The sequence below is a fragment of the Protopterus annectens genome, chromosome 8.part0, assembly GCF_019279795.1.
Source record: "Protopterus annectens isolate FY-2018-M chromosome 8.part0, PAN1.0, whole genome shotgun sequence".
NCBI lineage: Eukaryota > Metazoa > Chordata > Ceratodontiformes > Protopteridae > Protopterus > Protopterus annectens.
The window spans coordinates 448,773,380-448,785,814 of NC_056741.1; the positions used below are offsets into that span (position 1 = coordinate 448,773,380).

The window sequence follows — 12,435 nt, forward strand, 5'->3', positions numbered from 1 at the left end:
TCTTTCACTTTTTTGTATGCATTTATATGCATTGACGCATTTTTATCAAACTGGATATTGTTACAGAATTAGCTTTTGTGCTTGAGAGGGAGGGGTTCCTTTTAGGAGTTAGCTGCCACACCCAACAATCTTTGGTTGTAGACCATGTGGTGTGACAAGTGGGTTATTTAAACTCTTGCTTCTAAGGAAGTGTATCTGAAGTTAAGGAAGTGTATCTGAAGTTAAACTGTTGTGGATTAATGAAGTGTCTTATTTGGAGCTTAAATGCTGCTTTTGTGGATCTGGTTGGACTCAAACTGGTGTGTGATGCAGGTCTACTCTGGATTCTTTGGTGTGGATTAGTAGTTTTTCATTTTCAGCAGTTTTACTCTTGTTACCTAACTTTAAGGCAGAGGTATCTGGTTCCCTCATTGGATCCAGGCAGGGATCTGACCCTCCTAGATTCAAGGCAGATGTGGTTCCTATGCCCAAGGATCCTAGAGTGGCAGAATTTTTACAAAATTACTGTTTAATGGCCTCATGGCTCTGAAACCCCTCCGAGGGATTCTGTCCCTGCTGCTCCTGCTCATCCACCTCATCTAAAAGACAAAGGATTCTTCTGATGAGGTGGACACTTGTGCGGAATACTCCTTTGACCTTTGAATCTAAAGTTTGTCCATTCCTTTTTTATGGAATTATCCTGTTGGGGGTATAGTACATATGATGGAACACTTAAGTGAGGTTGTTCACAAGTCTGAGGCTCAAGAGGTATTGAATCTTGCAGATGGACTCCTAGACCTTCTGCAGGCTCTCCTTACAGCAGCTTCTCTGGTCCCTGAGCTTGTCTTAAAGAAGCCACACAAGTGCCTAAATCTCAAATTCTTGTATAAAGTCCCTCCTCTGATCCTGCTGTGGTTCCCACATGGGTAAGCCATCTAAACTGCTTTAGACTTTTGTCTTAGTCAGGACAGCTGTGTATTTCTGCTTTTAGGGCCCATCCGTTCATAATCACATGACTAACATCTTGGCTCTTCACCCAGCTAGGGTGGGGTTTCACTGACTTGCCTGATTCGGTAAGGCTTGTGCTAAATTGCTGCTAGTTGGGTAGCTCACTATTCTATTAAATACAGCTGATGCCCTTTCTAGGGCAGCTGCATCTAGTACTGGTAGATATTATTGGTTGCATTTTCAGGCTTTACCAGAGGACATTATGGCCAGACTTCTCTTGGATGACCTGTGGTGTGCATGTTTAAAACCCTGCAGGAAGGGCAAGGTTATGCAGTACCTGCAGGTTTTTCTGTTGCACCAGTTCCGGAGGAACTGTCCCTCAAGCTTTGTTTTATAAGCAGACCTGCTAGAAAGGGTTAAGTGGATTTTCCCAGTTAATACTCTAGAATTGAGTGAATTTACAATATTTTTTCAGAAATCTGCTTCTGTCCAGACCCCCCCACACACACACATGGCCAGATTCCTCTTTCCCAGGCTAACCTGTTCCAGTTTGGCAATAGATGACCAGAGACATGGGTTCTCTAAATCCAGCTTGGTTAATTTATGGCTTGGAAGCCCCTTCCATTTTTCTTGCATCTCCTGCTTCCTTGCCAACTTGGTCATTTTATTTTGGTTCTGCAGGATCTGGTGGTGCAGGCAGCCCTTCATCAAGGAATGGGTTTTTATTCTAGAATGTTTCCCAGGAAGGAGGGGTCATGGAGGCAGAATGCTTGAACCTTCTTTTACTTCCCTGGGATTTTCTTTTCTCTGGGTTTTAAGATTCCGATTTGTCTTTTCAGGAAACTTAGTTTTTCTTCCTGTCATTTCTTTGTCTTTTTTGATCTTTAGCTCAAAGGGCATTTGTTAAATATTTGGCCCCTGTAGAAGCTTTTTTGCAGACTTTTAGGAAATTCAAATACTTATCTGGATGACCTGATTTGGGCTTCTCTGCAGTCCCTGCTTCAGAAATCTACACTTAACTATGCTCCTGTACAGTGTAGGATTTACACCATCTCTAAATCAGTGACTTCTCAACTGTGTTCTGGGTTGCCAGATTCGGATCATCCTAATGTTGGAACATCTGCCTCCCAAGGTCCTCTGCTTTATTACCAGTCTGCTCTTCCTGTGAAGTTTCTTCAAATTTCTCCAAACCCTAGGGTTCATGGTATCCAATATTCCCAGGGCTGTTTTTGCCAAACTCCCCACGAGGAAAATTTTCAAGTGGTATCTAAAGACTTTGGCCTCCTGCACTTGTCACCCTCTGCAGTTTTCAATTTTTAACCCTGTCTTACTCTGGATTCAGCAGATCTCTAAATCCAGGTCTGTATTTTTCAGGTTCTTCCTACTTTAGCTGTCCACAGATGCTTCTAATAAAGATTGGAGCTTTAGGGTCTCTGGTCCCATCCATAGGTATATAGCCTGATCTAGTGGCAGACTCCTGATGTCTTTAGACATTGACTGTCGGTGGCATACTCTGGATCTCTTGCCTCTCCTGAACAGACTACCTCATTTCTGTTCCAGAGTTTCTTTAAGCCAATTTGCTTGGTAAATGGGTTCCATGTCCCTTTTGGGGAGATGCTCTTGTATTGTCTATTTTTCCATCGTCTTCAAGGTAGTGTGGAGCACAAGCAAAGTCTTGCTGGTGATTTCCTTCTGGCCTTGACTGTACTGGTTCCCAATTCTTCCACCTGTCTAGGGCCGGTCAAGTTCTCACAAATAGATCTCACAGGGTCTTGGCTTGTATATGCTTTGGTGATAGTGCCAAAAAGGAATCAACCCCTGATTTTTCTGAGGATGTGCTTAAGGTTTTGCGGGAGACCAGAAATCATGGGAAGAGGTTCTCTGGGCAGAAATGGGAAGAGGTTCTCTGTGAGATGGCACTTCTCTGTGCTGGCAGACATTACTTTTCTTTTGGGGGGGCCTCTACTCTGAGTTGCCCAATACTACATTGGCATATTCTAAGCGCTTTTGCTTCTGCCCATCTAACAGAGTCCACATTTGGTTCCATGTTCAAAAGTAAAATTCCCAAGTCCTCCTTCATACCAGGCCCCAAAGACTACCTATCCCTCCTTTTTTAGCACTTAATTTTCTTAAACTTAACTCTTCCATTTTGAGCCTGACTTTCTTTTCCTTCATTGCATCATTGTATTTGGAAAACTGTTGGCTCTTCTGCCTAGAGCTTTTAGCAGTTCGTCCCCCTCTGACCAGGTGTTTGTAATCTTTTATGCCGAAGGTGGTTGGTACTAATCCAGCCTTTATGCCCAAGGTTGAGTCTTCCATTCCTTTTTCCACAGTCTGAGGTGGCATCTTGGATTTATATAGCTCTATCTTTCAGAATCTGAGCAACTGTTTCCTTTCATGCCAGGAAACTGGGTTTTGCATTTGTCTAAGCAAACAGTCTCTATCTCTAAAGCCATTTTCTCGTTTTCGTGGAAAGTGGCTGTGCTCTTTGTTTCATGCTCATTCTATTAGGATGTTGCTCCCTGGGTTTTGTTACTAGATCCATCGTAGGAGGTGGCCTTTTCACACAGCAGCGGCATGAGGTGGCCTTTTCACACAGCAGTGGTAGGAGGTGGAAAGATCTTAACACAACTGCACTTTTGTGGTCTTGCTGGACTTCATGTGCAAGCCAGGACATATTTAGGGCAGCAACATGTGATTAAGACCTTTTTATGCCATCATGATATGATGTACTATCACGTGCATCAGTTTGAAGTCTGACAATTCCTAGAGGCCAGGTGCCCCACTGACTACTTTTTTCATTTGTTTGAAATGAAGTCTGGGAATTTCCATGTGGAAAGCAACCCCCCCCCCCCAAAAAAAATCTTCACTGCACTTTAGTCTGAAATAGCATATAGCAACATGGAGAGCACTGGTGGGCTATGACAGAGGGACCAGCAGACAACAGAGCAATTTCCCTTGTAAGAAGTGTTCAGAGGAAACAAAGTTAAATACCCTTCCTGTTTTTCCCAGGCTTGCAGTAATGCAGGATGGTGAAGCTTTTAAAAGCACCTTAACTACATGCAATACGGAGCAGTCAGGCTTTGCCTGTTCTGAAGCTCCTAGCTTATTTCAAGTACATGTGCATCAGGTGTGTTTGGAGAAGCTATGCAGGCAGAGGTTTCTGATGCCTAGATCCTTGTAAGGGGGGCAGATTCACCTGCATGTAACTGGGGAGGTCAAGGAGACCAGAATGTGACCCATGTGGTTTGGGTGCTGATTCCCAAGACCGCTATGTGGAAGACTAAAGCCTGCCTGCTTTTCCTGTGCCCCTTGGGCCTCAAACTCTCCACACCCAGTGCCATCTGCAGGACTTGTTCAGACTTGGAGGGGAGCTCATGGCAACTGGACCCTGAAAATTGCTCTGGGCAGTGAATCTCTTGCAGAAAAAAAGGACCATTGTCCACAGGAGTCTTAGATTCTTATGACTGCGTACCAGTTGGTATAGGTTCCTACAGCGTTTTAGTCCAACTTGAACAGATTCTTTCCACAGCCTTGCGACTACCTGATCTTTGAGATGTCTGTTGCAAATTTGAGTGCTTCAGCCAGGAAGCTCAAATCCAGTCCAAGAGGAGATTAACAGTTTGTGTATTCAGTTAAGCACCATCACTTAGTCAAACTTGTATTTGTTTAAAACCAAGCCATATTACTATCTGTAGACCTTTATTTCAGTATTTCATTGATCATTTCCTGACTTTCCTTAAGTCTTAGTCCTGAAAAGTGTCGCTGCAGTTTCCATTTTTGTATTTTTTTTTTCATACCCTTCAACGTTTAATTCCTTTCTGTTACGGTATTAACTACATTCAGTACAATTTGGTTTAGACTTGGATTTCCATTTTCTAGTATTTGCTGTTTTTTTGGCTGCCACTGGAATTGTACTTGACAAGGCCCTTACTGTATTTAGGCAATTCAGTCTATCCCAGCACAATGTCTTAATTGCACTAATTTGCTCAGCTAGTATTTCTGACTATAGGCTATTTAGTCTGCCAACTCTGTACACTCCCAAAGCCCATGTTGCCTTAATTTGCCATTTTCCTGAGGAAAATCTGAGTTTTAAAAATATATTCTGTGCAATACTTCAAGCAAAACATCCAAAATATTATAATTGCATATTTGGAGCCATACATATTTCCTGTTTTCTTGTGAAATTACTTTTTTCCAGTGTCTTTCTAACCACCTCCTTGTAGTTACTGTAGTATTTTATATGCTCTAAGGTTTGGGCTAAGGCTAAAAATATAAAGTAGCCTTCTCCAGTTTGGAAGTAGTGGATGATCTGGACATGTCCCTGCACCTTTACTCCCAGTCCCCTGCCCCTTGGAAAGCGAGCCAGTTAATGTGCTTTAGTCCTGCAAGCAACTGGATCTAGTAGCAGGTGCATCTTCTGGCTTCACTACAGGAGACCACCTTGGTATTTGCTTTTTCCAAAAAAATGGTTCCTCCTGAGTAGAAAGTGTGGCAAGCCATCCTCAAAAATGGGCCTGGTAGGTCTCTACTTCTAAGACAAAATAGCTCAGCATCTGTGCCCCCACCCTAGAAAATCCATAACCTTACTCTTAACCCTGTCCCCTTCCAATATAGCTATAAAGACATTCTATCCCTTTCTATTCCAGTTGAGTTACAAAACTGAGATTAAGGCTTTTTTTTTTCTTTTTCTTAACACTACTAACATTCTCTGGTATTCCCCTCCTTTCCAAGAGAACAGCTAAAGGAGGTTCGGGTACAAGACAGTTTAGTGCAGGGTTCCCTAGTTCCCCCAAAACACATGAGGAAAGGGTTTTACTCTGGGGGTGTTGTCTTCAGAATGGAAGGGTATTTAAATTTTGATGTCTAAATAGGCAAATGGTCATTCTGGTACCAAAATTCAAAATGCTTGCTTCAGAAGCTTCTAATTTTGTGCCTAACACTCATGGCTTCCCTGGATCTGAATACCTGCATTCACCTCGCAAAGGAAGAGTCTTAGATTCTTCACTAGAAAGGCAGAGGGTTCTTGCTAACATTTCTGTACATTGCCCTTCGACTTCTGTCCACACATGTTGTTCTCAAGTAGTTGCCTATAGTGAAAAGGGCATTCAAATTTACTTGTGTCTAAACTTAATACCATTCTGGATGGGCTGCCCACAGAGCGAGTCTGCCAGGGATTCAACTTCCCACCAGGCTGACGTGTGCAGATTCTGGGGACCACAATGTCAAATTTTCTGTTTTTGTCCAGGAAAATAACCTAAATTTCCACCAGGGAGTTTATGGATTTTCAGTTTCTTAAGATACCCTTAGCTAGGCTACATATGAAAAATACAGTGGTACTTAGAAAAATTCTCTTCCTCTCCTTCAGGAAGCAACTCCTGGTGGGTTCTAGCTTGTGAAGTAAATTGGGTCATTTTCTGAATATTAGTAGGGACTCTGGGGGGGGGGGGCTTGCCACAGCCCTGACTTGGCCTGGGGTGCCAGCTCAGACATGGCCATGCAGGGATGTTGGAACAGCTCTTTCAGGACAATGCTTAACCTAAAAGAGGAGTGCAGTTCAGAAACCACTAGTGGGTATCTGATCAAAATGGATGCCTGAGACTGTTGGTGAGAACAGACTAATGTACATTTCCACCTGTATTGTGTAGCCATGAAACTGTAGTTGGGCAACATGGATGAGTGGACTGACCCCCCCCCCCCCTCCTGGCCCAGTATCTTCTGCGAGCAAAAGAACTACCGCGCAAATGGCACATGGATGTGTGCCAAAGTAGACATTTTTTGCCTCTGAACTCTTCAAAAAATATTGCTCAAGGGCATCACTTGCACCAGTAGTACTGATGCCACCTTTCTCTGCACAGGTTTCTTTGCCTTTCTTCTACCCCTTGTTCCCAGGATACTTCAGAAAACCTTTTGGCACAGCATTGGATTCTCTATGGCCAGGGCTATCCCTGGAATTGGGATTTGTCTTAGAGCAAGGGATCCACTAATCCTTAAAGTGCCAGGGTGGATGATTAATACCCTCTACTCCATTCTCTAGTCTTGAATTCTCAAACCAGGAGGCAAAGTATGAGAAGGTTATGCATTTCAAAATGGCAGATTTTCCCACTGGTGAGGTTAAGGGGCTCCTTTCTGCGATTGAATTTTTTTCGGGGGGGGGGGCTGTCCTCCTTTTGAACCAGATGCCTGTGTAGGCTGACAACCTGGTGGTCTTCACTTCTGACAGGGGCTGGTCTTCACTTCTGACAGGGGCTGGTCTTCACTTCTGACAGGGGCTGGTCTTCACTTCTGACAGGGGCTGGTCTTCACTTCTGACAGGGGCTGGTCTTCACTTCTGACAGGGGCTTGTCTTCACTTCTGACAGGGGCTTGTCTTCACTTCTGACAGGGGCTTGTCTTCACTTCTGACAGGGGCTTGTCTTCACTTCTGACAGGGGCTTGTCTTCACTTCTGACAGGGGCTGGTCTTGTGCTTTGTAAGATAGTTTGTGCACACCTCGGTTTAAAAATGTATCTGAAGTATGTCCTATTCAATCCAGCGTGCCTAACTTCTACCCAGATCCTCAACACAGTGGAGAAAACCCTGCATGCAATAAATATGCAGAAGACTCATTCTGCATGCGCACAGAGCCGTTTATGGCTATTGCTAGAAACTATTTGGGTAATGCATCTGACAATCCTAAGTACCAGGTAGTATTAGAACCCACTCCTTTAGAGCTGTGGCAACAACTGCCTTTTTTAGGGGAGTACCCACCCGCTCAATCTTGGAAGGGACCACTGTCATTCCCCAAATACTGCAGTCTGCCTGTTGCTTCTAGAGCAAAGGCAAGCTTTCACTCAGTTTTGCTGGGTCTCTGCTGCCAGTTGAATGTTGGCTCATCCTGCTGTCTCTGCGGTCGGATCCTGCGAATTTTTTTGGTCAAATAACCCATTGGGGGCCCCGTACTGTATATGTATAACAGGAACATGTTTGTATTATCAAAACAAGTCGACCATGCATTACAATAATTTAACGGTCAAATTTGTTGCACTTTCTCTGACAATTCCAAAATTGTGTCCATTGGGGCCTTTTTTTGTCACTGCATGCCTGCCCAGCTTCATGTCGTCCAGAAAAGGAAAATGTAGGTGTGGATATGTCAAGGACACTCACTCTGTTCTGCCTAGGCCCAGCCATGACCATATAGCCTGTGCTGTTTCTCAAGCCTTTGTCCCAAAGATCTCGCAGCCGTCTGCACACCCTTAATATCTAGAGAACCATCGACTCTTGCGATGGAAGAGCTTGTCCGGCCATACTGCCAAGCCACTGAAAAGGCCAAACTAGGCTTCAGACTGTAGAACCTCTGAGGCTGAAGACTTCCTCTTCAGAGGATTCTGTCTAAGTCTTCACAAATGCCTTCCCCTCTAGGGTATAGCCTTCCAAGAGGTGGACTGCTGAGGGGGATTCCTAACCTTTGGAGAAACTCTAGTTTTTTTTAAATCCCAACCCCCTGGTCCCAGAAGACCTGATGGATTTTATAAGGTCCCAGAAGGGGCAAAGTTTCTAATGTCCTGATGTGGATCCTGGTACTGTTTTTGTCTGCAGACAAAATCTCTATCCTCTGTCCTGATGAGGACAGCAAAACTATGGGGAGAATTGGCAGGAAGAAATGCCACTTTGGTAGTTGATGGCCCTAAATGACATGTTTTAAGTATGGCCTTTTGAATCTGGTTCCAAAGCTCTTGGGTGACCTTGATTTGGCCACTTAAGTCACAAATGTCTAACTGCTGCAGAGGCCTCTGTCAGGTCTGCAGCCTGGTACTCTTGATCCAATCCCTACCTATCGGGGCCAAGCTTCTAGATGCTCCCCTGGACAATATTGCCTTGTTTGGGGCCCATGTGGCAAAACCCTTCAACAGAAGAAAGAACTACAGGGCTCAAAACGTTTGTCGCAAATTGCTAAATTCCACAGAAAATATCCTAAGACCCATTTCATTAGAAAACATGCTGCTGCTCCTTGCCCAGACACCAACTCAGAAGCCTCTGTTTCAGGACAAGTCCGGTAGTCTGACTGCATGAGGCCACCTTCCCCTCCAGATCCTATACCCTTTTCCCAGAGACCCACTGTTTCCCTTTCTGGAACAGCATCTCAGAAGTGGGTCGTGTTAATCCTAGAAAAAGGTTACTTCTGGACTATGGTGATTCCTTCACTCTTAAGAGGGATCCCATAGCCACCAAAGTACCACCTGCCCCTATTCCAACCAGTCTTGCAGCCGCCTCTCTCTAAGGGGAGTATCCAACCAATCCCTGCATTAGAAAAGGGAAGGGGCTTTTCCCGACTTTTCTTGGTCCCAAGAAAGGCCAGCCCATGGAGACGCATCCTGGATCTCTTCAGCCCTCAAGTACCCACCTTCTGCATGCTCATGCTTCAGATGCTTCAGACTTTCCACTACTAATGCCTCGGGCAATTTTGACTACCTTGGACATCAAATACCTACCTGCATATCCTCATCCTGTCCAAATACAGGACTGACTTGCACTTCTCTGTGGGTTCCTCACATTTCAAAGTAAAACAGAGCATTGAAAATATCTACAACTCCAAGGGTAGTTGCTGTGTCTGGCTCTAGTAATAGCCTGTTGCAGGGTCATAGGGATACAGATGTTCCCATACCTGGGCAACCTGCTCCAGTTAGTACCCTCCAGAACCATGTCCAGTCATTTCTGTTCTGCAGTCACTGGGTTTCACCATAAACTCCCAAGTCTGGCCTATACCCCTCCCAGCCCAAGTCTTCCTGGATTAAAGAATCGGGACAGATGTATATTTTTCCTACCTATAAGGTGGAAAGCATGAGGGAATCTCTCACCCCTGCAAGAACCGCAAGAGAATAACTCTACTCTTGAGGTATATTGCTTCTACAGTTCATCTTTGCCACTGGCAAGATTCCACATGAAACAAGTGGCACTAGAGGTCCACATGGACTCAACACTCACCCTTTGGACCCACACCATTCTCTTCCTACCATGCCTATGGAAGGAGAGCCTTTGGTAGGTGGATAGTCTGTCTGAACCCATGGCTTCCCTTACAACCCATAACTCCAGCCCAAAAAATGTACACTGCTTAGATCTGGGTTGGGGGGAATGGCTTTGAGCATCTTCAAGAGGGAGCCCATCAACATCCGAGAGATGAGGGCTCATCTTTGCACGGAGTATCTTTCAAGGTATGAAGCTGGGACCCCTGAAGTTCACAGGCAACCACTTTCGGTATGTGAACAAACTGGGAACAAGATCATACTCGCTATGTAGACCTGCACTCTAGGCCTGTGAATTGGTTGTCCCAACATGGGAGTCATTCTGCAGGCTGTCCATATTCTCTCAGTTGACAACACTCAAGCAGACCTTTTGAGCTGGTTCATGTCACAAGCTGCCCTCAAATTGATGCTAGACAGGGGATGATTCTGGACATGTTCCACAGGTGGGTACGCCACAAACAGATCTGCTTGCCTCCCTTCTGAACAGACAAGCTTTGTACCAGGGCACTCAGCCCCTAGCAAGGGTGACTGCTCATGGAAGGGAACGTTTCTATATGCATTCCCCCTTCTCGCCTACAAGTCCTAATGAAAGTTCAAGACGGACCAGAAATCTTGTTGGTGACCCCCCTTTGGCCGACAGCACTGGTTCCCCCTCCTTTTGCATTTAGCCAGGGGCATTCCTCACTATCTCAGTGGACCTACTTATCCCCACTTGGAATCTGAGCCTAAACCTATGGGTGACTTTGATCCCTTTCATACACCTTTTATTTTGACATGCTGAATGGCCTGCAGAAGGCCAGGAAACCCAATACTAGGCTATTCTATCTGTCCAAATAGAAAAGGTTCTCCATTTGGGGGCTAAAGATGCATAAATCCACTTCAAGGAGAGGCCCCCTTGGTTCCTTCTTGCCTGTGAATTGTTGCAGGCATGGTTTGCACATTCCTTAACTTGCTATTTCTACTAGTCTCCCTCTTGATCCTCCACTTGCTTCTAGACAGTTATTCTTGAAAGGAGTTCTACACCTCAGACCCCCCAATGTGTTGAAGCTCACCATTGCCCATTTTGTACATCCACTACAGCCTCTCCAAGTACTGCACTTGGAAAACTGGACATTTGGTGGCCTTGACATCAGCCAGGAAAGTATCAGAGCTCCAGGCACTCATGGCCACCCAATCCTTTTAATCTTCCACAAGGGTAAGGGTAACGCTATGGACTAACCTGTCCTTGTGCCAAAGGTGGTTGAGTTATCCCTGAACAAATGTATCCATCTTCACTTTTTACAGAATGATGGTCTTGCATTTCCCTTTATGTTCACAGGCAACTAAGATTCTACCTAGACAAGACCCAATCCCTTAGATCAGAGCAACTGTCTTTCACCCCAGGGTTCTGGGAAAAGCTATGACAAAGCAGACTTACCTGGATTTCCAAAGCCATCTGTTGTACCTGTCCTAGCAAACACCTGGACTCTTAAAGCCCATGGCCTCTAGGAACATTTTAAGGGGCTAGAGGATTTTCTTCCTTCACTGTTGCAGTCATTACATTTGGGTAATCTGCTGGCAGGTTGCCTTCAGTCAGGCCTGAATTCCAAAGTCTTGGGTCCTGCGTCAGTTTCGGTCTCAGGTCGTCAGGGGTATAAAACAGGCAGCAGATGCCATTTTCTTTAGTCTTTCTTGCTGCGCGGTGCCTGAAGCAGTTCTCAATTCCTTCTGCAGGACATGGTGTAACTTACCGGTAGCTTAATAGTCTGTAGTACTGTCCAAGCTTTGCCTGGTATACCACTATATTTTCTAATTTTAACCTTTAGTAAAATCTTTTGCTTTTGGCTTTTGTGGGACTAATGTGACCTAAAGGAGTTGTGTGGCTTCATGGTGAGTCTAGCCACTAAAATCTTAAGCTGTTCTGTGTATTTAAAATGCAATTTTAGATTTTATTCAATGCTAGTATTTTTATTCAATGCTATTCAATGCTAGTGTTTCTGAAAATTCTTTGAATTTGTTTTGTAGGACATGGTATGTTATACAGCACAGACTCTTGTCAGAATTCTTTCTCATGGTGGCTATAAAAAAATCTTGGGACTAGACGGCGATGCTAGCTGTAAGTATGCTAATTGTAGGTAGTGAAATTATTTCCTAAATTGTTTAGCTTGCAGTTTGGGAAGCTACTGCACCAGGTAGGGGAGGTAAAGATGTGTGCAGAAGTCTGCAACTGAATTCTGTTCAGATAGCCCTGAACTGAAATTTCTGGAAAGACATTAGTACTGCCTTTAGTTGCATGTCTGTTTTAAATTATGCATTTAGAATGTGGTGCAATCTGATTTGTACTTTTCCAGTAATTGGGAAGAGTTTCTATTTGAAGTGCAAAACTTGTGCAGTCAGAGCAGACTAGACAGTTCAGGTTTGCAGTGCCTGCCAAACATGCAGTGTGAAAATTGTCCCAAGTGCAGGTGCTTCAAATGGGCAATGTGCAGAAGATTTTGAGGCTTAACAGGAGGAGTGGTTTTGGAGTG

At 44.5% G+C, this 12,435-nt stretch overlaps 1 protein-coding gene across 1 annotated transcript in view; it reads left to right on the top strand.

The window, feature by feature from the left end:
• The window catches only part of ILF2 (interleukin enhancer binding factor 2), a 140,267-nt gene that overhangs the window by 65,019 nt on the left and 62,813 nt on the right, over window positions 1-12,435 (top strand). The window contains exon 13 of the mRNA XM_044079968.1: window positions 11,933-12,023. Within this exon, the coding sequence (XP_043935903.1) occupies window positions 11,933-12,023 (91 nt within the window). The remainder of the gene's footprint in view (window positions 1-11,932; window positions 12,024-12,435) is intronic.